At 48.0% G+C, this 25,794-nt stretch overlaps 1 protein-coding gene across 6 annotated transcripts in view; it reads right to left on the bottom strand.

The window, feature by feature from the left end:
• GRAMD1B (GRAM domain containing 1B) overlaps positions 1–25,794 on the bottom strand; it is a 113,448-nt gene that overhangs the window by 25,843 nt on the left and 61,811 nt on the right. For 5 of the 6 annotated variants that reach the window (XM_041413771.1, XM_041413775.1, XM_041413776.1 and 2 more), the window contains 4 exons: positions 21,183–21,393; positions 13,171–13,191; positions 3,998–4,082; positions 672–775 (listed from right to left, as the gene is read on the bottom strand). In XM_041413771.1, coding sequence (XP_041269705.1) covers positions 672–775; positions 3,998–4,082; positions 13,171–13,191; positions 21,183–21,393 — 421 coding nt within the window. The remainder of the gene's footprint in view (positions 1–671; positions 776–3,997; positions 4,083–13,170; positions 13,192–21,182; positions 21,394–25,794) is intronic. The other variant, XM_041413772.1, reaches the window with a different exon arrangement.

The raw sequence follows: 25,794 nt of genomic DNA, 5'->3' as shown, positions 1-25,794 counted from the left end.
CATGGATATATTTATATTATTTATTTTTATATGTGTATATATATATATATAAACATGGATATATTTATATTATTTATATATATATGTATGTATATATAAACATGGATATATTTATATTATTTATATATATATGTATGTATATATAAACATGGATATATTTATATTATTTATTTTTATATGTATGTATATATAAACATGGATATATTTATATTATTTATATATATATGTATGTATATATAAACATGGATATATTTATATTATTTATTTTTATATGTATGTATATATAAACATGGATATATTTATATTATTTATATATATATGTATGTATATATAAACATGGATATATTTATATTATTTATTTTTATATCAGGGAAAAACACCAGGAAAGGGAGAAATTCATGAGAAAGGCAGCAGAAGAGCTCTTCCAAAGCCAGTGTGGGCACAGCTCTGGGGTTGGCAGCAGTGGGAGAGCCTCACCAGTGTCTCCCAGGGAAAAACACCAGGAAAGGGTGAAATTCATGAGAAACGCAGCAGGGACAGCCCTTCCAAAGGGAATGTGAGCAGAGTCCTGGGGCTGGAAGCAGGGTCTGGGTCTCCCAGGCAGGCAAAAACACCAGGAAAGGCAGAAAGGGCTGAGGAAGGCAGCAGAAGAGCCCTTCCAAAGGCCTCACCAGGGTCTCCCAGCGGAAGATGTTGCTGTAGAAGCAGATCCAGTTCTCGGAGAGGTAGAGGCGGCCCTGCAGGAGAATGTCCCTCTGGAGAGCACATGAGTAATCTGTGGAGGACAGCACGTGGTCAGCGAGGAGCAGGACACCACAAGAAGCCACTGATGCCTTAAGATTTTTACCTTTGTGCTTTTTAAATCCTGAGCTGCATCAGTGCATGACTCTAAACTCCATATCAAGTGTAGTTAACTTTTCATGTTTTGGTCAGAAAAAAATAATTCCTCTGGGCCTGAAAATCAAGGACACTTGACAGCCTCAGGACCCAAAAAGTATAAACAAAAGAGAATTGGGGAAGGGAAGAAACAGGGGGAATATGACTTCATTACCTGAAACTGCAATTGGACAATTAACCCCTGATATGCAAATAGATCCAACTTATATTTGTCTGAAAAATTTGTGACCATTTTGGGTGTAGCCCAAATAGATCCACTTCATGGATATATTTAATATATTTAGGGATATAAACATATGCTAACATATATAAATATAATATATATAAAAACATGGATATATTTATATTATTTATATACATATATATGTGTGTATATATATAAACATGGATATACTTGTATTATTTATTTATATATGTATGTATATATATAAACATGGATATATTTATATTATTTATATACATATATATGTGTGTATATATATAAACATGGATATACTTGTATTATTTATTTATATATGTATGTATATATATAAACATGGATATATTTATATTATTTATATACATATATATGTGTGTATATATATAAACATGGATATACTTGTATTATTTATTTATATATGTATGTATATATATAAACATGGATATATTTATATTATTTATATACATATATATGTGTGTATATATATAAACATGGATATACTTGTATTATTTATTTATATATGTATGTATATATATAAACATGGATATATTTATATTATTTATATACATATATATGTGTGTATATATATAAACATGGATATACTTGTATTATTTATTTATATATGTATGTATATATATAAACATGGATATATTTATATTATTTAATTTTATATATTTATATTTTAAATATATGCATGTATATCTATAAACATGGGTATATTTAATCCATATAAACACGGATATATTTAATATATTTATCATATGCTTTAAACTTTGTCTGGCCTCTGCTTCTAGGCAAGCCCAAAAAAAGGCACCAGGAGAGCCTAAAGGAGAGGATGAGCAGCAGCATCAAGAGAAGCCACTCCAAGGCAAAGGCAGGGGCTGAGCCCCAGCTGCTGCCTGTCCCCTGGGCTGATTCTCCAGGGGCCTGTCACACCCAATCTCTGTGCCTGACTGACGCTCTGCCTCACCAGCTGCTCGCTGTGCACCATCCCAGGTGCTGGTTCCAGATCTCATCCGTCTCCTCCCTCCCGGTGTCACGGTGAGTTTTCCCCCGGTTTGAGCAGCGTGGGCACAGGAGGGGATGCCCCGTTCTGCAGGACACGGCAGCAGAGGCATCTCACCAGCCGGGAGGTGACGTTTGGGAAGGGCAGTGTGTGAGCAGGGATGATGGTGTCAGGAAAATTCATCCATAAACACCAGAGTTAGATGTCCAAAAAGTCCTGTAACTTTATTCCAATCAAGGGAGAGGCCATGGGGCATTCCCCTGGGGTCTCTCCAATTTTTGGAGGATGCAGCCTCCTTTTTATCCCAATTTCCCAGCCACATTTCCCTCTCTCTTTCCCCACTGGCAGAGGTACTTGACAAGTTCAGACTTCCCAGAACACCTGATCCAAAAGATTCCCCTCTAATGTATAACCCTGCCTTTTAATGTTTAATTCTTATGGAATTTAGGGGTTTTTCTTCCCCATTGTTTCTTTCATCTTTCAATGTCTAATTTCATTGATCAGCCAACCTACATTTTATTTGTACAAGTAAATATCCTTTTCCATTCATCAATCAGTGGAATCCTTCCCATTGTTTCTTTTCTCTCTCAGTGCTGGTTTTATCTAATCACTGGCAGAGGTACTTGACAAGTTCAGACTTCCCAGAACACCTGATCCCAAAGATTCCCCTCTAATGTATAACCCTGCCTTTTAATGTTTAATTCTTATGGAATTTAGGGGTTTTTCTTCCCCATTGTTTCTTTCATCTTTCAATGTCTAATTTCATTGATCAGCCAACCTACATTTTATTTGTACAAGTAAATATCCTTTTCCATTCATCACTCAGTGGGATCCTTCCCACTGTTTCTTTTCTCTCTCAGTACTGGCTTAATCTACCAGCAGCCCCACATCTCATTTGGAAAGACAAATCCACTATTCCTGTCACTGGGAAAAAGGGAGGAAAAAAATCACATCATCCCCCATCAAATGAGGAAAACCCATCAGAAAGTGCAAAACCCTTTGGAAATGGGCTCTGCCTGTGCTCCAGGTTTGTTGTCAGTGGCAATGTCTGGAGGTGAAAGGAATGAGGGATTTCTCTTCACCAACTAACTGGTGGATAAAACTACCACTGAAAAGAAACAAAGGGAAGGATCCCGCTGACTGATGAATGGAAAGAGAGGGATTTGTCTTTCCAAACAAACTGTGGGTCTGCTGATAAATAAAACTGGATACTGAGAGATGAGAGAAACAATGGGAAGAACCAGGAATTCCAAGGAATTCCACTGATTGACACAAGGAAAAGAAAGAAATAAAGGGGGGGGGGGGGGGGGACTGTGCTCCAGGTTTGTTGTCAGTGGCAATGTCTGGAGGTGAAAGGAATGAGGGATTTCTCTTCACCAACTAACTGGTGGATAAAACTACCACTGAAAAGAAACAAAGGGAAGGATCCCGCTGACTGATGAATGGAAAGAGAGGGATTTGTCTTTCCAAACAAACTGTGGGTCTGCTGATAAATAAAAGTGGATACTGAGAGATGAGAGAAACAATGGGAAGAACCAGGAATTCCAAGGAATTCCACTGATTGACACAAGGAAAAGAAAGAAATAAAGGGGGGGGGGGCGAATGACACATTAGAAGGGGGTTTGTAGAAGGGAAGTCTGAACCTCTCAAGTACCTCAGCCAGAAGGGAAGAGAGGGGGAAATGTGGCTGGGAAATTGGGATAAAAAGGAGGCTGCATCCCCTAAAAATGTGAGAGACCCCATGAGAAATACCCCATGGCCTCTCCTTTGATTGGAATAAAGTTCCAGGACTTTTTTGGCCATCAAGCCCTGGTGTCAGTGGATGAATTTAAGAATGAAAACCTGGCTGGGTATGCGCTGCCCTCCTCCCCAGAGCCCCCTGGGGCTGCCCTTACCCACGATGAGGCGCTCGGTGTCCGGGAGCTGCTTGAAGAGTTTCCTGAAATCCTCATTGCGCTGCTTGTACGTGGGGCTCAACACCTGCAGAGAAAAAGGGGCTGCTGAGGAGAGGGACGGCCAGGACACGGAGTGGGGACAACAGGGACACCTCGGGGACAGGAGGAGAGGGGAGGCAGAGGCACTGAGGAGCTCCCATCGCAGCCATGGGAGGGTTTGGGCTTTATGCAGGGAGGGAGAGGAAGAGGAGAGCCTGGCTTGGGAGAGCAATCCAGGCTGGGAAGGCTGCAGAGAGGAATTCTCTGTGCCTGCACGCTGTCCAAGGTGGGAGCTGGGCTCTGCTTGCAGCAGTCACCTGCCAATGGCCAGCAGTGGGGCAGCTACCCCAGGAAATGGGGGAGTCACACCAGAAAATGGGGATTCAGTACAGAAAATGGGGATTCAGCACAGAAAATGGGGATCCAGCACATAAAAGGGGTGATTTACCAATAAAAATGGGGGATTCAGCACAGAAAATGGGGATCCAGCACATAAAAGGGGTGATTTACCAATAAAAATGGGGGATTTAGCACAGAAAATGGGGATCCAGCATATAAAAGGGGTGATTTACCAATAAAAATGGGGGATTCAGCACAGAAAATGGGGATCCAGCATATAAAAGGGGTGATTTACTAATAAAAATGGGGGATTCAGCACAGAAAATGGGGATCTAGCACATAAAAGGGGTGATTTACCAATAAAAATGGGGGATTTAGCACAGAAAATGGGGATCCAGCATATAAAAGGGGGGATTTACCAATAAAAATGGGGGATTTAGCACAGAAAATGGGGATCCAGCATAGAAAATTGGGATCCAGCACATAAAAGGGGTAATTTACCACCAGAGACGGGGGATTCAGCACAAAAATATTTACCCCAGAAAACAAGTGATTCACCCCAGAAAATGGGGGATCCAGCACAGAAAATAAGGAACTGAGCCTAGAAAATGGGGGATTTACCCAAGAAAACAGGTGATTCAGCACAGAAAATGGGGGATTTGGCACAGAAAATAGGTGATTTACCCCCAAAAAATGGGGGATTCAGCACAAAAAATGGAGGATTCAGCACAGAGAAGAGGTGATTTACCACCAAAAATGGGTGATTCAGTGTAAGAATCCATGTCTTAGTGCAATACAACAATTCAGCAAAGAAAATAGGTGATTTACCCAGAAAACAGGTGACACACCCCAGAAAACAGAGGATTCACCCCAGAAAAGCGGTGATTTACCATCCAAAAAGGGGTCATTCAGCACAGAAAATAGGGAATTCAGCACAGAAAACAGGTGATTCAGCCCAGAAAATGGGAGATTCACTCTAGAAAATGGAGGGTTTGCCCCAGAAAATGGGGGATTCACCCTAGAAAATGGGGGGTTTGCCCCAGAAAATGGGTTACTCAGCCCTGCCAGAGGATCTTGAGCAACCACTGTCACTGAGAGCCCAGGATCCCCCATGGCCACCCCTGTCCCCAGTGGGAACATTCCAGTGGGGCTCCAGAAGGGCTTTCCCAGTGTCCTGCCCTAGTTTTGTGTACTGGCCTCAGGGAAGGGCTCAGGGAACGCGGGGCTGGAGGGACACCAGGCTCCTCTTGGGGTTTAGGTGTGACAGCCCACACCTCCTGCACCCTGCTCCCGACACCTGCAGAACCAGGCAGGGCACACCACACCTCCCAGAGACTCTGCAGGGCTCTTTCTCCCACAAATGCAGAGAAGAAGCCACCTGGGGTACAACATTTTCCCTCTTTATCTCACAATCCAGAGGCACTGATCTCCCAGGGAAGAAATGTGGGCGTGTTCCAGCAAGGGCCCCAAAATTCTGAGATTAGAGAAGACAGTTTCTGCTTAAGAATGGGGTGGGAGGAATACAGAATTTATTTAGAATTAGCCTCACAGCATTGCCAAAAGCTGTCAGATCACAGCAGATTTGACGTTGGTTGTCAAATCACAGACAACCCCTCGCCCCCAAAACCATTCCCTGCTCCTTGCAGCAGCTCAGTGGAATAGAAACAGAACATGGCAACACTTGCTCCAGCCCTGTGGGCCCAGAGAAAGGGATCTCTCTCTGAGTAAAACCTGCCAACCAGCTGATGACAGAAATATGAATTGTACTCACCAAACTCCCAGCCTGAACATCTGGAAAAGATCTTGGTCTGAGATGGGCTCCAGCAAGAGCCCAAGCCCAAGATTTCCAGGAACAAGCAGACAGGAGAGGGACAGAGTGGGGAAAAGGGATTATAATCCCTGCAGGGCTGAGCTTTGGGCTCAGTGCAGCCCAAACTAAAACCTGTCCTACCAGAGGCTCTGCTCAGCCCCAGCAGCTCCGCCAGGGTGCAACCAGCTCAGTTTAGAGACACTCACAGCTGGGATTTCATCAGGTCCAGGGCTGGCATTTCCTCCAGAGAAGTCCACAAGTCCCTCTGGGTCCCACCACGGCAGCTCTTGGTCCAGGCAAAGATCCCAGAGGGAGCCACACTCCAGCAGGGAATCCATCTCCTTGCCCAGCCCTGCTCAGCTCCCCAGCTCCACTCCAACTCTGCTCTTCCTGCTCCCACTGCTCCTCGTTTGTGTCCAAAGCCGAGAGAGGCGCAGCCTGGCAGGAGTTCAGGGGGTTTAGGTGCCTTCCCCCGCTCTCCTGCCCACACCCAGCTCGTCCCAGGCGGCCCCTGAGGATCCCAGCGAGGATTTCCCCTCCAGAGGACTTTTGCCAAAGAGGCTCATCGGGGTGACTGTGCTGCTGGGCACCCTCTGTGCTCTCCTGCTGCAGCCTCAGCAGCTTCTGGCTGTGGGCATCCCCTGCAGGAGCCCTGGAGGTGTGAGCAGGGCAGCACAAGCCCCAGATATCCAGGAGTGCCGGCCCCGACCCCAGACAGCTCCGGCCGCCGGCCCCGCTGCGACTCACGCGGCTCCCGGGACCCGACGGGAGGCAAACAGCTCCAGCTCAGCTTTTCCCCTCTCTGCAAGCAGAAAAGCAGCGATTCTGCCTCCTCAGTGCCTCAGGCTCTGCCCTGCAGTCCCTCTCTGCTCTCAAAGGCAGCCTCAGTGTCTGTGTTTCTCATGGAAGGGGCGGGCGGGGAAGATCCCAAAATGACTCCACATGCCTGGAGTTACTGGAGCTGGGGAACTCTGGCGGCCAATGCCCTGCAGTAACCCAGCCCTGCCTCCCAGCAGATGTTTCCTGTCATGGAAAGTTGCTGGACAGAGTGTGCTGGGGAGGCTGAGGGGAGGCTGGGACGCGGGCTCCTGTCCCACTGCCTGCACAGGGGCCCTGTCCCACTGCCGGCAGTGCTCAGGCCGGCTGTGCTCTCCCAAATGCAGGTGGGCTCCTGTTGATCTGCACACACTGACTAGGACAGCAAATATTCCTGATGGTCTAATATTTAAGAATACCTGAAAGATACAATTGGTGGGTGAGGGGTTTGGAACACAAACCCTGAGAGGAACCCCTGAGGGAGCTGGGGGTGCTCACCTGGAGAAAAGGAGACTCAGGGGTGTCCTCCTCACTCTGCACAGCTCCTGAAAGGTGCCTGTGCTCAGCTGGGGCTGGGCTCTGTCTGCAGGCAGCACACAGCCCCAAGCTGCACCAAGGGAAATACAGGCTGGATAGCAGGAAGAAGATTTTTACAAAAAGGTGATAAAGTTCTGGAATGTTCTGCCCGGGGAGGTGGTGCAGTCACCATCCCTGGGTGTGTTTAACAAAGCCTGGATGTGGCACTGGGGGCCAGGGTTGAGTTGAGCTGTTGGGGCTGGGCTGGACTTGGAGGTCTCTTCCAACTCAATGATTCTGTGATTTTCTAAATTCTGTGATTCTTTGTCTTTTCTCTGCTCAGGTCAGTTAAAGGAAGAAGAAAAATATTCAGGCATGTGACAGATAAAAACACAGGATGTGGCTGGGAGGAATCAGCCGTGGGAGGCCCACACAGGCAGAATCTGAGGGGCTGCACCACTCCTGGGTGCATCTCTGAGCCCACTCTTCTCTCCAAGAAATGGGACTTTCCAGGATTCATTCATTAGCCAGGTCACTTTGGAAATGAAGGGCAAAATGAAGTCCCTGCAGGTCCAGGAGGTTGCTTGGGCTGCTGGCACCCCCTGTGCCCCCTGCCCTGAGTGCCAGCCTCTCCAGCTCCCTGCTCAGGCACAGAAGTGCCCAGGTCCATGCCCACAGCAGGGCACCAGATCTGCTCAGCTGTGAGCAAACACTGAAATAAACCCCTCATTCTTCCAGAGCTGGGCACACAGATCTCAAAAAGCACCAGGAAGCCAACCCAGCCCCTGTAGAGCTCTGCTCCAGGCCAGGGGAGCAGCTTGCCCACTGACAAGCTCTGTCTGCTCAGCTGCACCCCAAAATCATTGGGGCACAGAGGAGTTTCCATTCAGCACTGTAGCAGTGCACCCATCTGCACCCCAAGATGAGGGAATGATTTAAAAAAAAAAAACATTCTGTAGCCTGTGAAGGACAAAGAATTGGCATTACAGCCACCTGCACTGCTTGACTGAATGGCCCCTTGGCTGGAAACTCCAAAAGGGACTGAACAAAAATGAAAACCACCCCCAGCCACCTGTGTTTGCAGAGATGGTGCCAGCAGGGATGGGAAGAGCTGACCTGGAGCTGGAGACATCAAACATTAACTGCACTGCAAACACAGAGATGGGACAGGATGGCACTGCCGAGGGGAGGGAGCTGCTCCCTGGGGAGATGGGGACACAAGGGTCACTCCCCGGGGTGGCATCTCCCTGGGGTGACATCTCCCTGAGGTGACATCTCCCTGGGGTGACATCTCCCTGTTCCACACAAACAAATCCTCCACGGGAAACTTCCAGCAAACACTGCTGGGGAAAGGGACAGCACAGAGAACACAAAACCTGAGGAATGATGAGTTTTGGACAGCACAGAAAACAGGGAGCAGAGATGGCACAGAGGAGAGGGGGAAGGAAAAGCTCATCCAGTTTTCATGACTGATGGACTTCTGTGACTTATTTTATTTATTTATTTATTCTGTGACTGTGTTTATTCCAGAAGCTGACTGCTTCTGGAATAAACAACACGTTTCTTACTTGTGTGGGAGGGTTTAGACCCCACTGACAGCAGGGCTGGTGTGAAAAACCAGCAAAGAAAGCGGTCACCTGTCCAACAGCATCTCCTCTAAACCCATTCTGGTTGCTCAGATTTTCCATCTTTTTCCTTTTTCTCCTTTTAAAATTGAATGGAAAGCAGAGGAAGATGCTTCAAATAATCACTGGGATCTGGGCTGGAAAATGGATCTGAGTTCATCACCACAGGAGCTTGCACCAAAAATTTATTGCTAATTTAGTGCCTCTACAACCCAGCAACTGGTAATTCATCCACACACTGAAAGTCATGTAAAATCTGACAGGATGAAAAGCACCTGAAAGGCAGGGAGTTAACATTGCTCCAGAAATAATTTGATGAAATGGTTACTGGGAGTTCAAAGATGATTGTGTTGATTTACAAAGAAAAGGGAGAAAATCTGACAGGATGAAAAGCACCTGAAAGGCAGGGAGTTAACATTGCTCCAGAAATAATCTGATTAAATAGTTACTGGTAGTTAACCATTATGAAATGGTTACTGGGAGTTAAAAGATGATTGTGCTGATTTACAGAGAAAAGGGCTCTTCAGCACCTTGCTCACTCATCAGGCCTCACTTTTTGCATTAAACTCCATTTCCATGATTGCTGCTGCTGAGGGAGGCTCACCTGCCACCCCTGGAAAAGTGTTCCTGATTTTCTCCCCAAAATGAGGCAAAATTTCCCTTTGCCTTTATAGGGAACATTTTACCCTTCCAGCAGCTGAGTTTCCCCTCCACTGCGGCATCCACGAGGTCTCCAAGAACAGACACAGCACTCTGAGCCAGCCAGGGCTGATTTCTTATCAGCCTTGTGATGTCTGGGTATTCTCCAGAAGCTCAAGAGCTGCTCAGAGTTCCTCACAAAAGCCCTTTGCATCCTCACAATCCACGACAGATCCTCAGCCAGCTCCCCTGCACAGGCTTTCCCTGCATTCCCCCAGAGGAAAACTCTGGCCTCTCTCCTTTACCTGCCTCCCCACTGGCATTTTGGGGTTATTTTAAGGACTCTGAACTCCTGCCAGGCTGAGGGCTGCCCTGTGTGCACAAATTTGCTGGCAGAGCTGCAGGAGCAGGGCTCCTGTCCCTCTCCCTGCAATCCTCAGTGCAGACTTTGCTCTCCCAAACACAGGAGGGAAGGGATGGGCTCCTATTGACCTGCCCACACTGACTGGGACAGCAAACATTTCTGATATTCTAATATTTAGGAACAGCTGAAAGAGATAACTGGTGTCAGTTGAAGAAGAAAAATATTCAGATATTTTTATCAATAGATAAAAGTAAAGGAATTCAGAGCAAGGCAGACCTTGGGATGTAAATGCCAAAGTGAAAACCTCATGGATTTAAATCTCACCTCTTCCCTGGTGTCAAGTGAGTTTTCTCTAGCTTTTCAAGATCATCTTATTCATTCTGTATTCCAGAGCATCCCCTGGACTCTCCTGGTGCTGAATTTAAGAAGGAAGCCTTGCTGCAGAGCAGCAGAAATGCTGCAGGATGTTGAGACACACAGCCTCATTTGGGAACAGGGAAGCAGAAGGGCTCACAGCCCAAGTGAGGCAGAATGAGGCAGGAAAACCACGGCAGATTTGCCAGGCTCAGAATGTCAGGCTCAGTGACACAGAAATGGGGCCCTTTGCCCAAACCCCAGAGAAAATAAGGAGAGAAGGACAGAGATTTTATCCCTGGCAGCAGAATATCTCCAGTTTGTCTCTCATTTGAATGGCATCTGCTGGGTGACAAGTGTGGAGCTACTGACACCCCCACAGACAGAGCAGCTCCTCCTTGGAGTCCTCAGGGAAGAAAACCCAAATTTCCACCTCTCAGAGCACCTCAGGGGTACAGGGTAAGGCACATCTCTGTTTCAGCAAAACTACAAAGGAAGTTTAGTTTTAAGGCCTGCATCTGTTTCTATGAATTCTTTTTAAAATAATAAATGAATTAACAATAATTCACCGTGCAGACACACAACCCAAAGCAGACACTACTGATGGTTAAACCACAAGTGACCAACAGATTTTTGCCCCCCTAAAAACCACAATATTTCCAAACCAAAGTCTCCATGTACACAATTCCTCACTAAAGGCACGAGAAGCACCTCAGGGACTTTTCCTCTTTTCCTTTCCACTGACCTCCTGCTCTTCCACCACGAGGCCAAGAACACAAAGCAAACCCCAAAAATCTGAGTGCATTTATCCCTGAACTGGGGTTCTCTTCTCAATCTCACAGAGCACCTGCACCAGTTTGCATTTGTCCTCTGCAAAGCCAAGAAGAGAAAGCACAACCAGAGAGAGGGGCAGCTCTGCCAAACCAACCATGAGCTCACTTCACCCCTTTCCTCCCACTCCTCCACGGGGCAGGGATGGAAATCCCAAAAAAGCACAGGAGAACACACAAGGCAGGAGAAGTTGGTGGCATCTTAAGGAAAAATAAATAATAGAGAAAAAGGAATCCAGGAGAGGGGAAAGGGAAGGTTCCAACTGGCAAAGAGGAATGCAGTGTTCCAGAGACAAAAGAACCAGTTAAAAGCAGCAAAAAAAATGAAGCAAACTGGTGATGCCCTGCAGATCTTTGAGGCCCATGTGCTCTTTTAGGGATTATTTTTTGGGTCGGGTTTGCAAAGTGCCTGGCACACAGAACAGTGTGGAGTTTGCTCTGGGCACAGTGGGGTTTGTGTAAAATCAGAGTGGGGGAAAGTGGGCAAAGAACTGGTGAGGTTTCATGATTCATTTCTAGAGCTGCCCTCAGAGAGGAGAGGAATGGAGGAACCAGAATGATCCAAATGGCAGAAAAATCCTGCCTGGAAGGAGCTGGCAAAGAAGGGAAACTCTATCAAGGAGATGCATTAGCAAATTTTTAATGGAAATAACACTGCCAAGTAGGACTGATTGACTTCCTGGAGTCTGTGCCTCATCCATATTTTCACACTGCTGCTTTTATCTGGCCAGAATGTCTCTGCTAACTAGAAAATGAGCTTGTTTTGTTTTGTTTACAAAGGAAAATAATGGGGTGGGGTGGGGAAAACCACAAAAAAACGCAGCCAGTGCTTACTCTCCGGATGTACTGTCTCTCATGCTGAAAATATATGGAGGAAAAACAAGAGAACAGAAAGATAAGATAGAGAGGACATGAAAACACAAGAGACCCACAGAAGCAGAGCACAGCAAAGCATCATGCAGCAGGGAATGGAGCTCAGCAGCTACAGGCAGAAGCAGTAAGAGCCAAAGTCACCTCTAGGCTGGTGACAGAGTCAGGGCTTGACAGCAGCCAGGTCAGACTGAGGCATCTGCTCACAGTCCATATCTGCCACTTCTCCACCAGTCTGGCCCACCTTGGTTTGTATTTTGTTCTTAAAATAAATATTCTTTTTCTTTTATTCACTGCCTCTGTCCCTCTGTGCCTCTGGGGTCTCCTCCTGCGATGCTGTTCACACCCAGCAGGTTCCTAACTCTGCCTCTCCCCTCTGCAAACCCCACCTCATTGTTTCAGCCAAAATCCCACATTCTGCTGGCCCCCATCCTGCTGTGGATGGCTGCAGGAGGGCAGGAACTGTGGCTGGCCATGGATGGCTGCTGCATTTGCCTATGGCTACTTCAGAGCCTCCAGGGTGGGGGCCCGACCGTGCAAAGGTGACACCAACTTTGTGCCCACAGCAGGGCAGAACAAAGGAAAAACACCCAGGCAGAAGCAAAGGGTGGTTGGTGTTTCTCTGGGGTTGGTAGAAAATAATTCCTCTATGGCCCCCAGACCTCCCTGAGAGATGCAAAGGGTTTGCAGGGTGGCAGCTCTGTCTGTCACCGCGTGTCACCGCGTGCCACCACACCAGAGGTGCAGGATGTGGGGAGCATCACCAGAGTGACCAAAAGGACAAAGCTTCTGCTCTCTGTCTCTGGCATCCCTTTGCTCAGGATGCCAGCCCTCCTTTGCCAGTGCTGAGCCATTTCCAGCTCCTCCTCCTGGAAATGGTCAGAGTGCCCCAGTGCCACTGCAAAGCCCCTTGGCACCTTCCCCCCGCCCAGCCCAGAGCACCCAGGGACAAGAGAAACGGCAGTACTTACATTATACCAACTCTGGCTTTTCTGTAAGGACAAAATAAAAGAGAAGCATTAGTCAGCACAGAGATCTTAGGATCAAAAAGAAAGAGGGACAGAGAAAGCAGGTCCAGTCTGGTTTGGATCATTAGTGAAGTGAAAGTGGGATTAAAGAGAAGATTTCAATGGGTTTCACAGCGTGGTCTGACACAGTTATCCCCAGTTACAGGAGCAAGGGACAAATCCAGCAGCAGGAGTCTGGAACAGGAAACAGTTCAGGCCAAGGTGTGCATGTCCACATGCACACACACACAGACATGCTGTCACCTTGTCTGCAGACCAGCAGTGCCAGCCAGCAACAGAGGAGCTCACCATCACCATCATCACCATCACTGCCAGCCACCTCTTTAGGGCCTTCATTCTTCCACTGGCCCAGTGGTAAAACTCACATTGCCCTGAACAGCCCTCGAAGCACTGCTAAGGGCAGGGACAGAGCTTTGCCCACAAAAGACAAATGTTCCAAGGGTATTTTGAATTTTAAAAGGGAGACACACACACACAGAGCCAGGAAAAGTGCTGTAGAAAATTGCTAGAGAAGCTAGGCAAGGGAAAAAAAAAAGCTGGGATTTTTTTTTTTCAGCATTTCAGCGCACAGTGTTTTGCATCATCTGCACATGTGATTTTTTTTTTTCCCCCCATCCTTATCATGGCATTTCAGATGGTTGGACAGGACAGGCCACACGTCACATCGGAGCACACAAAAGAGCTGGCTCAGCTTGGAAAGTCACGCTTGGCAATTTTCAGCTGGAGGTGAGATTTATCTGCACAGGGAGAGGAGGAAATGAGCTTCCCACTGCAGCCAGGCTGGCTTTCCAACAGCAGGACTCTGAGCTCCTTCAGGACACAGGAATCCCCCTTTTTTGGGGGGATTTCCCTCATGGCAGTGAAGCCTGGGGGCACCAGAGCCTTTCCCAGGAGGGTGGGCAGCTCCAGCTGTGCCGTCCCCTCTCCCAAACACTGCAGTGGGAGCTGAGGATAACACACAAGGACAGAAGCAGTATCTCACTGCCTTTCCTCCTCTGAAGCCATCTTGATTCTGACCTTGGAGAATTTTCCAGGCTTTGCAGGCAGTTTGGAACAGGAAGGGAATCGTTCTGTGCTGTGCCTCGCCACAGAGGCTGCAGGAATTTCACTGGGAATTCCCTGGAATATTCACAGGGACACAGCCACTGCCTGCCCACCAAGGACACACAGGCTGTTCTGCCACAGGGAAGGAGGGGGAGTGTTAATGAGGTCAGATTGGAACAGATTTTGGAGAAGAGGCAGGGGCTGCTCTGTTCCCACCCCTGGATCTCCCTGCTCCACGTTCCCTGCGTCCACTCCAGCCACAAACCCTCACTGGATCCATTTCTGAAGGATCCATTGCAGAGCTCCCAGTCTCTCGTGAAAGGCCCCACAGTAATACAGTACACAGGCTAAAATACAAAAATGTGACATTAAAAAGAGGAACGCCCCCTTTTTTCCCCAGATCCTGGGGAAAGGAGATGAGCTGAGGGACTGAACACAGAGCATGGCTCATATCCCACACTCATTCCTCCAGGCAGAGGAATTTCCTCCTACTTCCCACTCTTTTCCATACTTGGCCATACCTGATCCATTCATAAAGGATGGGGTTGAAGTCATCCCTCTCTGCAAGTAGGACGTGAAAAAAAAGCCTTATGCAACCCAGTCCAGACTAAAAAAAGAACCAGGGTAATTAATCTGAGCCATGCACACAGCACCTTGTCCTCAGGAGCACAGGCCCTGAGATGGAGTGATTTTCCTGCAGATTTGTTTTGCCATCTGTCTGCCTTAATGAGCAAAAGGCGGAACTCAGAAATTCCTGGGGAAAACAAAAAAAAACCTTCATAATCAAACTATAATTGGCACACACACACCAGAGGCACTGCTGTCACTGTGCCTTGTAAATCAGGGTGCCCATGCTGAGGTGTCAGCACAGCCCAACAGGATTTCAGTCCACTCTGCTGCATTCATTGCAGGAACTATTTTTTTTTTCCCTCCTAACATTTGAATTTCCCTGAATCAAAGGTACTCTATAAAGGAGCTCTGCAGGTTCTTCTTTAAGCTCTTCCACACAAATAATTATACTGAGATCCATAATTATATTGATGTCCACAATTTTACCAACATCCTTAATTATACCAACACTCTAACCTCAGCTTTTGCCTCCATCAAGTTCAACAGACTTGTCCAAAATCCAAACAACCTCAGCCCTTAAATCTCTCTTCTAATTTATCTTTTTTTTTTTAAAACTCATGGAGAGGGAGATGCAAACTGTGAAAATCAAGAGACAGTAAAATGGAGAGGGGGAGGAAAAAAGAAAGAAAAAGGAAAAACATATTCTTACTTTGAGCAGGTTAAGTCTGTCATACTGGAAAAAGAAACCATAAGCATTAGAACTGAAAAGAGAAAATAAATAAGTAACAGAAGGAGGGGGGTGCACACAGACAGGGAGAAGATGGGACAGGTTTGCAGAGATGATGCTACAGGAGCACAGAGCAGAGCTCGTGGTTACAAGGGGGCTGTAACCAGGAAGAGCTCTGGAGGAATGTGAAAAATGGAATATTTTCTCTAAGCCTTTAATTGCTGCCTCTAAATAGTCACGATTTAGTGACCTGACATCTGCATGCACTGCAAGGGAAGGTGACAGCTCTGCAGGGCACACAGGTCACACACCAACCTTGGACTGAAACTCCAAACAGAGCCTCGCTGAGTCAGCATCGCTGGCAGCAGCACCACAGCTCACTCCTTGCTGCTCCCAGGGAACTGAAACCCTTTGCCAGGTGAATGGCATGCCACAGAGCTCCAGGAGCATCCCTAAATCCCTGAAGTCACACCTGGGGAAGCAGAGGCACAGAACCAGAGCTCAGAATTCCAGAGCTCTTTCTCCTGATCTGTGCAACGCTGCCCAACCAGCTTCTAAACTTTCTTGGCCATAACTCCAAACTTCTAAATTTCTTGGCCATAACTCCAAGAAATTGATGGAATTTGTTCCCCAAACCCTCTCACCCCAGCCCCAAATAAACAGAATTTCACTGCCTACTACCTAAAGGGGCTCTGTCCCACCCAGTGGGAGGGTGGATGAGAAGACACAGCCAAACTCTTCTCATCGTGGCACCCTGGAGGGACAAGGTGTAGGAGGAGGAATTCTAGAAGACACAGCCAAACTCTTCTCATCGTGGCACCCTGGAGGGACAAGGTGCAACAGCCATTGGCTGCAGGAGGGGGAATTCTGTCTGGAGAGGAGGAAAAAGCTGCTCACCAGAGTGGTTAAGCACTGGAGCAGGGGCCTGGCCAGGATGGGGCATCTCCAGCCTTGGAAGGCTGAAAAACGTGGCTGGACAAGGGTTTGGACCAAGCTGATTTAACCCTGCCTTGAGCAGGGCTTGGGTGAGAGACCTCCTGAGATCCCTCCTGACCTGAACTGTTCTACAGCCCCCAGGACTGCACCAAAACTCGTATTTCCCCCAACTTAATATTAATCCTCAGTATTCACCATTAGCTACAGGCATTGGGAAGAATCTGAAGGAAACCACTTTTATCCTCAGGCAAGAGCAAAATAGTTAAAAAATACATATTTTATCCTTGGCTACTGGCAAAAAGATGGGGTTTTTCTCAGTTTGGAAAGCTGTCCCAGAAAAGCCTGAGGCTGAGTCAGACCATGGCACAGTGTGGAGTCGGGGTGGCAAAGAGAGCTCTGGGAAGGATTCCCTCAGGATGCAATTCCAGGGCTTAAAGACCCCTGGCTGAGCACTCCACTGCTTAAAACTCCTGCTGGAGCACTCCAGTGTTTAAAACTCTTGGTGGCACACTCCCTGGGACAGTTCCAGTGTTTAAAACTCCTCCTGGAGCACTCCCTGGGACAATTCCAGTGTTTTAAACTCCTGCTGGAGCATCCCTGTGACAATTCCAGTGTTTAAGACTCCTGCTGGAGCACTCCAGTGTTTAAAACTCTTGGTGGCACACTCCCTGGGACAGTTCCAGTGTTTAAAACTCCTGCTGCAGCACCCCCCTGACAATTCCAGTGTGTTTAAACTCCTGGTGGAGCACTCCCTGTGACAATTCCAATGTTTTTAACTCCTGGTGGAGCATCCCTGTGACAATTCCAGTGTTTAAAACTCCTGCTGGAGCACTCCCTGTGACAACTCCAGTGTTTTTAACTCCTGCTGGAGCACTCCCTGTGACAATTCCAGTGTTTTTAACTCCTGCTGGAGCACTCCCTGTGACAATTCCAGTGTTTTTAACTCCTGGTGGAGCACTCCCTGTGACAATTCCAGTGTTTTTAACTCCTGCTGGAGCACTCCCTGTGACAATTCCAGTGTTTTTAACTCCTGCTGGAGCACTCCCTGTGACAATTCCAGTGTTTTTAACTCCTGGTGGAGCACTCCCTCTGACGGCAGCGCTGCAGCACAACAGAACAGCACAGACAAAAGAGGGCAGGGAGCTCAAGCAGATCTGGCAGCAATTGCACCAACACAGCAGCAAACTCATGGGCTCAAGCTGTTCCACCTCATTAGCCAGACAGGTTGGGAAAGCAAACCATTCTTCCTGCAGGAGATGGGTGGGGAGAGGAGAAGAGGCTGGGAGAGTTGGGAATCTCTGCCCTCCAGTTTTTTTGTTGCTGACCTCTCCCTGTGTGAGCAGACAACAGAATCGTCGGCATGGGGGCAAGCAGGGCGGTTAATGCCTGGAAATTCTTCATTTGTGCCAGAGGAAGCACAGAACAGAGCTCCAGGCTGCACACTCGATGATCCTCGCGGATCCAGCTCAGAATATTCCGTGTGAGCAGGGCAGGAGGCTCTGACAGGCTGCTGGGGGTCCTGCCTGGGATCCCCTTCCCTCTGAACTCATCTGGGCTCTGCTTCCCTCAGTTCCTCCAGCTGCCCCACAGTGGTTGGGTTTTTCCCTCTCAGAGAAGCAGGGGCTGGCTGCAGGCACCTCCCAGCAGCACTGCACACACATTTTACAAACATCCCTCTGTTCCAGGCTTCTTCCCACCAACCCCTGTCCTCAAACCCTCTGCACCTCCAGCTCAGCACAGCCTGTCCTGGCCCACACACCTCGGCTCGCCAGCAATCCTGTCAGGACTCTGCTACTGCACACCTTGCACAGCACTTCTTCCACTCCTCACCTTGAGACTTTAGCCCACGGTGCCCCTCTGCAGTTATCCCAGCTACACATACCAAGCACAAGACGATCTGTCTAAAAAAAACACGTCAGGAAGCTCCCAGCAGACACCAGCTGATCATGCAAGGTCAGGCTGGTCACAAGGACCACGACCAAGGGAGGACAGTGAGCCAGCACTGCTCTCTGAGAACTTGCCTAGAAGGAAACCTGAGGCATCCACTGGGATAAGGATTCTGTGGATTTTTGTGAAGCCATCCAAGCCATTCTGCTGTCATAAAGGGGAAATGCCAACAGCCTGGCACTTTCTCCAACAACATCCCACCTGTGTTTCTCATTTTTCCACTCTTCTGAGGGCAGCACAGAGCTGTGAGATCAAATCCCAAATGATCTTATCTCCAATTCAAGCACCCACAGAGGGATCTTCCACTTATCACCTCTCAGAGCGAGCCCATGAATTCTCACAATTCATTTGGGACAGGTCTGTTCTACCAGGTTCAAGCTGGGTTCACCTGAAATCACTGATCTTTAATATTTACATCACACAGCAGAGCGTGCAATGGCAGTAAGCTGAGATCACTGGCCACAAAAATGCTATTTATCATGAAAAGCAGGGAAGAAGTCATGGAGAACAACTCTCGTTTCTGAAATCATGGGGGAAGAAGGAAAGAGAAGCGATCATGGTTCTGTTCAACTCCAGAGGATTTCTCCCTGGCAAAGACAGCAGCTCACTCTAAGGGACAGGGGAAAGCAGAACTTAAAGGCTGAAATGATTTGGCACAGCTGCAGGGTGTGATGAACAGGCCAGTTCTCAGTCTGTGTGAGCAAATACCAGCGAGATGCCAGTGATGTAAGTGAACCCAGCTTCCAGCTACAGGCACGGGGCTGAGCTCTTGCTGACATTCTCACAGCCACAGCAGGAGAATGCCTGACTGGGGTCAGCACTCAGCACCACACGGAGGGTTCCTGAGTGATGAGGCAGCTCTACAGTGGGGGACAGGAGAGAAAAAAGAAGGCTTACTTTGGAGAGGCGCTTGTGTGACTTAATCGGAGAGAAAGCATGCAGGAATGAAAAGAGAGAAATTAGGGAAAGAAGAAAAATTACCTCGCAGATCAAGAGAAGGAAAACCCACACACCCAACAGAGAGCACTGTACCCCCTCTTCCTTGTGGAAAGCACCAGGAATTAAAGTTCAGCTTCAGCAGTCACCGTGTTGGTAAAAATCTCACTCCCATGACCTTTTGAGGGCCAGGGTGATGCAAATCCTCTCCGTGGTTCCCCTTCCCAAGGAGCCCATTTCCCTGCGAGCACCCCCAGCGTGGCTCCCAGCACAGCGTGCCCTGCATCCTCCTGCCTCCCATCCCATCCCATGGCTTCCTTTTGGGAACACAGTGCTGGCAAGGCCGCACTGGGGGTGTCACCCAGCGCTGGGACGGGGTTTGTAGGTCACTGCGTGCACAGGAAGCCAGGCTGACCTCAAGGGCAACCTCAGAACGCCAATGATTCAGCTTGAAAAACCCTTTTCCCCCCTCTTTTGAACTCACAGACTCCCCCCCAGAGTGGTGAGAGATCAGAATGTGGGCCACTGAGTCCTGTTCCCTCTGCTGAGTGGCCACAAAGGGGAGGGGAAGATTTCTTGTCTGTGACACAATCCAGCAATAAATCAAACAATTCATTTTATACAAGCCATCAGAGTTCTGTCTGTGAAATTATTCAGGCTGAAACATCCCACTTCAAAAATCTGGGCAAACACAAGTGCTCCTGACAGCTGACACGTCACTGATCTCAGGGTTATAATTAAAGGTTTGTTTGGTACCCCAGGCTCTCGTGTGTGTTTTCCCAGGCCCCACTGCTCACACAAAAATCTAGAGCCAAACCTGAAACCCCTTTCCCTACACAGCAAAGACAAGGCTGTTTCTAACATGGTCCAAGACACAAAACCTTCCTGGGGTAAATATCAGCTGCCCTGGGCAAGCCAGCTGTAACACTGCAGCCATGGAAGGAATGGGCAGAGGGCTGGAGAAGTGATTCTGTGCAATCTGAACTGATCTCAGAGGGCTTGCACAGGACTGGGGAAATGCACAGGCCCATCACAGGGGAAACCTTATTCATCTCATGATCCAGGTGATAAAAAGCAATTGAAACAGCTGATTTTCAAGGCCTGTTGAAAACCCCTCGTGGAGGAGTGTAGTCATGATATTTTATGAAAAATCCTTTGCTAAGATTTTTCTCCTATTTTAGCTGAGAAGCCTCAGAAAAGAAATGCAAACAATTAACTATCTGATAGCTGTGGAACGTGGTCTGGACATTGTTTACCAACAGGTGCATCTTTGGTTGGTCCAGCTGAGTTGTTTCTACTTAATAACCAAACAAAGATGCAGCTGTGTGGACTCTGAGAGTCACAAGCTTTTGTTATTCATTCCATTCCTTGCTTTTCCTTTCCAGCTTTCTGATGGATCTTTTCTCTCTATTCTTTTTAGTATAGTTTTAGTATAGCATTTTTAATATAATATAATACCATCATATAATAAATCAGCCTTCTGAAACATGGAGTCAAGATTCTCATCTCTTCCCTCGTCCTGGCACCCTCAAACACAGAGTTTTCCCACAGAGCCTCCCAAAGAACGGGACCTCGAGAAAGAGACCTGGAGAAAGGTCCTAGAAAGGTCCTAGAGAAAGCTGTAACCTCAGAGCTGTGCTGACCTCTGACCCAGGCGAAGGACCCCAAGTTAGCAGAACCTTGGGGGAAGAGGGAGGGAGACCAGCCAGAGAAGAAGAAGAAGAAGAAGGCAGAGGAGGAAGCCGGAGCAGCGCGAGCCCAGCTCCGCGGACACGGCGCGCCGCTCGCCCCTCACCTTGGAGTTCTTGGCCCCGCTGCGGCCTGACTGGGAGGAGCAGCTCCGCTGGACACCCTGCTCCGGCGTGGACGGGGACTTGTCCGAGGAGTGGTCGGAGCCCTTCTCCACCATGGCGTCCCCCGGGGCGTCCTGCGGCGTGGGCGAGCGCGAGCGTTTGCGCAGGATCGGGGAGCAGGCGGGCGTGCTGCGGTTGGAGTTACTGGCGGTACTGCAGGGCAGAGCAAGGGCAGAGAGAGCAGGGTTAGAGCATCTCCACACTGAAAGGGCTGCGCCCCGAGCTGAGCAGCGCCCGCAGCACGGAGCTGCTTCCTGAACCATCGCCCCCCGTGGATTCAGGCAGTTCTCTTTTAGCAGAGGCAGAGGAACTGCTGGCAGAGCCTTTCTCCAACCACCCTCCGGGCCCTCAGACCACAGAGCAACGCCCACAAGAAGGAACTCGTCGGCTCCTTGGGGCTCCTGGAGTTTCAAATGATGATCTGAGCTCAGAAAAACCAAATGTGTGCTCAAGAACGAGAGAGGTGTCAGCGTGTTCTCAATACAGCCTCGCTCTGCCCCTCCTTTTTTAGTGCAGCTCTTCTCATCAGGATGCACAAAAATGGGGTCACACCTTTCAGAAAACACCCCATCAAAGAGCATCAGAAACCCCAGGGCTCTGGGAGGGGAGTCATGATGACATTCAATGCAGCATTTCCTGTACAGAACCATCCTTTCCCACACCAGTTAGAGCTGGGCATGAAAATGGTTTGCTGTGACCCAAAAGTCTTTGTGATTAAAAAAAAAATAAAAATTGAGTTACTTTTTCACAATGGGAAAAGCAAGGTCTTTCAGAGTTTTACAGAAATTATGAGGGGAATGGAACTTCTCATTCTCTTTCCTCAGCAAACACCCCAGCACCTAGATCAGCAAGCCAGTAATGTACAAACTAACACAGAACAGGAAAACTCAGATTTCCTCACTGCTCCTTCTCTTTTGATGCCTCTCCTTCCTGCCAGACTCTTCAAAACACCACACACTACACCCATTTTTCCCTCCGTCACTCATTTCCTTCAGGAGTCAGATCTATTTCTGACCAGCCCAGACATCCTCGAGGCTTTTCCAGCTGCGCTGCTCAAGTCAGCAGGTCACAGAGGAGCCTGTGCAAGGACTGATCTGTGCTAACTTCTCCAGGAGCCTGTTATGAGCAACACCAAACAGGCCACATCTGACAGCACAGGCAGCAGGGAAAGGATGGAGGAATTACAACTGCAAGGGACTGAGTTAAAGAAGTTGTTGCAATCAGACTCTTAAGATTTAAGCCAAATTGCACGCAGCAACCACAATGATGCACAGCACTGTACTCCAAATGGATCATTTCCTCCCTGAAAACCTAGAGGAGCTGAACACGTGCCTGAGGTTTCATTAATTCCCAGATAAAAACCACGTCCATCTCTCCTTACTTCTGAAGATGCCAGAACCATTTTACAAGACACGAGCAGCCAGTGTAACACATTCCCCCAGCAGTTCCCAGGTTTGGTTTGGTTCTGGATGAACTGGTCTCATAAATTCTCCTTTATTTGCTCACTGCTTGTGTCAACGCACGAGTGATGAAACTTTCCCTGAGCAGCCTGCAGGAAGCACACAGCCAAGCTGCTTATGCAAACAGGGCCAGAATCAGATTTCCTAGGAGCTGGCACGGGGCAGGAACAGCAGCGTGGAGCTTCCCAGGAGCCCCTGAGAAGATGTTTTCACCCCTAGAAAGCGTGGAATTTCATTTCAGGCTTGGGAAAATGGGCGTGCAAAATGTTCTGTAGGCAGGAAGGTGGATTAAGTTAAACTCTGCTCTGTTACCTGAGAAATACAGATATAGAGCAATAAAAATCTGTTCAAATACCACCCAAACCCCAAGGCAGCTCCAGTGCAGAGCAATTCCCCTTGGCTTGCGGCTCTTCACCAGAGCAATGGCACATCCCCAAGGGAAATATTGTCACATCATCTTGTCCTGTGCCCTCCCTTTCCCTGGACAAGGCACAGGAATATTGAATGCTAAGCCAGTGTAGCAATAACTGTAGCAATATTTAAGATTTAATCCTCCCAAATAATAACTGAAGCAAAAGACAAACAAAAACATGGTCTGGATCATTCTCCCAGCAGCTCTGGGAGTTTACCCACAGTTTAGGTATAACATGAAGTAAAATTATCAGGGATTTCTTAGTTTACTGAAGTATTAAAAAGCATCAGGTTCCTTCACAGATTTTCTGCTGACCCAGTCAAAATGGGTGTTTCACCTGGTCTGTGCTCCTGCTAAACTCAATTTTAGCAGCACAGCAGAGCTACATTGGTGATTCCAAATTCAGCAGCAGCAGTCCCAGAGACAGAAACAGTCCTGAATTACCATTTTTACAGACTGTAGAAAAGCCAGGCTTCTAGTTAAAACCTCCAAATTCTGAGGCTGCGCTGGCCCTGCTTGTTGTTGAGGCAACACAAGCTGGTTTGTGTGAGAGGTCCCCAAAAACACAAGGCAGGAATTTGAAGCCACTGTCCCTGCCTAGCACATCACTGGCTAAACCTGTCTGAACACATGTACTAATTTTTCCTCCACAGCTCTACAAAACCTGAGTTTACCACACACAACCTCGTCCCATTTTCAGTTTGTGTGAGCTCAGTTTCACTTTGAGCTTGAGTTTAGAGCAGCTCTGCAAAGACCAAGCCAAATTCAGTCCAGCCTCTGTTTGCTTTCAGTTTGCAGCTATGAGATTTTGCTGCTGCTCAGTTAAAGCTCAGAATGAGCAGCTCAAAACCAGGGTACAGCTCCCACAGCGTGCAGGTGAAACTCAAGATGAAAAATGCTGGAAAGCTTGGTGCTATTTCAGTCTTTTTATGGTCTTACAAAGCCCCTCAAGGTGGGTTTTTAGTCACAGCCCAGCATGCCCTAGCACTGCAGCTGCACAGGAGCACACCAGCTTAGATGTTTTAGATCATTTAGATGCATTCAGATCATTGCTTAGAGCTGGCAATTTTATTTTTGCCCAGCTCACACACTGCCACAGCCACAATTTTTGGTGCCAGCTCTGCCAAGCACAACCTTGGGCAGATTCTGTCTTTCAAGCTTGTTTTTTGGTTTGAAAAATTAAATCCATCCACAAATATCATATTAGGCGTGTGTGGATTCTCACCTTTGCAGAAATAAGGGGGAAAAATAACATCAAGGGCTCCTTCTTTGGCTCTCCCTGCAGTGAGTGGCACAAATATCAAACCCAGGAGGGCTGAATTCCCCTCCTACTCTCTGCTGACTGGGAAAAGCTGAATATTTCTGACACGAAGGACCCCACAGGCAGAGAAAATGAGAAGTGTGTTAGCTGATGACGGCGAGGATGGGCACGGAGAGCCCAGGGCTGCCCCTGCCCCGAGCCCCTCAGAGCTCTCCCTGCTCCTGCTCGTTCCCTGGAGTTTGAATCCAGCCCAAGGCACAGCCATGACGAACGCTTTCTGCAGTTGCCATGGCGACCAAGGCCCGCAATTGAACCAGGAATCAACGCCTGAAATGCCAAAACGGCTTGACCCACTTTGAAAATAAAATAATTGTAATAAATAACGCTTTAGAGACCTAATTGCCCCGAGTGCATTCAGGGCCTCACGTCCCCCTGCAGAGCAGCCTTCAGTAGATGAGACAGATTAAGTGAGGGACAGAACACAAACAAGCCCACCTAAGCAGCAGCCCCTTTGCTCAAGAGGTGAAAACCTCTGCACGGAGCATGTGAAAGCACAGAAGGCTGGGTTTGTCTCCTTGGTTTATGTCCTTGCTGTCCCTAAAGGAAAAACCTCATCAAAATACCATCAGCAAGCGTGGTGTGGGTGGGAAGGGGCCAAACTCTGCTCAGACGTGGAGGAAAAGCATCAGTATCTGCAGCAGTGCAGTAGAGAATCTGTAGCCTGCCAGTACCTTGGAGCTGGAGAGGGATTTTTTAGCAGAAATTGTAGGATAGGACAAGGAGTTATAGATTCAGACTGAAAGAGGGGAAATTTAGGTTGGATAAATGGAAGAAATTGTTCCCTGTGAGGGTGGGGAGGCCCTGGCAGAGGGTGCCCAGAGAAGCTGTGGCTGCCCCATCCCTGGAACTCCAAGGATAGGGCCTGGAACAACCTGGGATAGTGGAAGGTGTCCCTGCCCATGGGACAGATGACGTTTAAGGGCCTTTTCAACACAAACCATTCTGGGATTCTGGAAGCTTTCCTTCAGCTGATGAAAAAGAACATTTGGCAGTGCACGGACCAGCCCCTGAGAGAGCAGGCAAGAGACAGAAAGGCCAAATTTCTCCTGCAACAGAGTATTCCTGTAAGGGTCTGAAGCAGGTGATGAACAGAGGTTCACCAAGCAGTCACTTCTGGAAAGGTATTCCACAAGTTAAGCTTGGTGCTCTTAAAACCATAAAGGAACTCTTTACAAAGCTTTCATGGAGAACTCCACAAGAAACCTGCCTTTGCTGCAGTCTGGTAAATGAATTCTGCAAGAACAACACCCAAGCATCCTGAAGTGACACCAAAGTCTGTCCATCCCACCAGCTCTGAAATCACAGCCATCCCTGGGAGTGACACCAGCAGCTCTTTCCCAAATCACAGCGCCCCAAGGGCC

This window comes from Onychostruthus taczanowskii, unplaced genomic scaffold, assembly GCF_017590055.1.
Source record: "Onychostruthus taczanowskii isolate IOZ18803 unplaced genomic scaffold, ASM1759005v1 scaffold43, whole genome shotgun sequence".
NCBI classification, from domain to species: domain Eukaryota; kingdom Metazoa; phylum Chordata; class Aves; order Passeriformes; family Passeridae; genus Onychostruthus; species Onychostruthus taczanowskii.
Note: the sequence above shows the minus strand (reverse complement) of the source record. Positions and strands in the feature narration are given on the sequence as shown.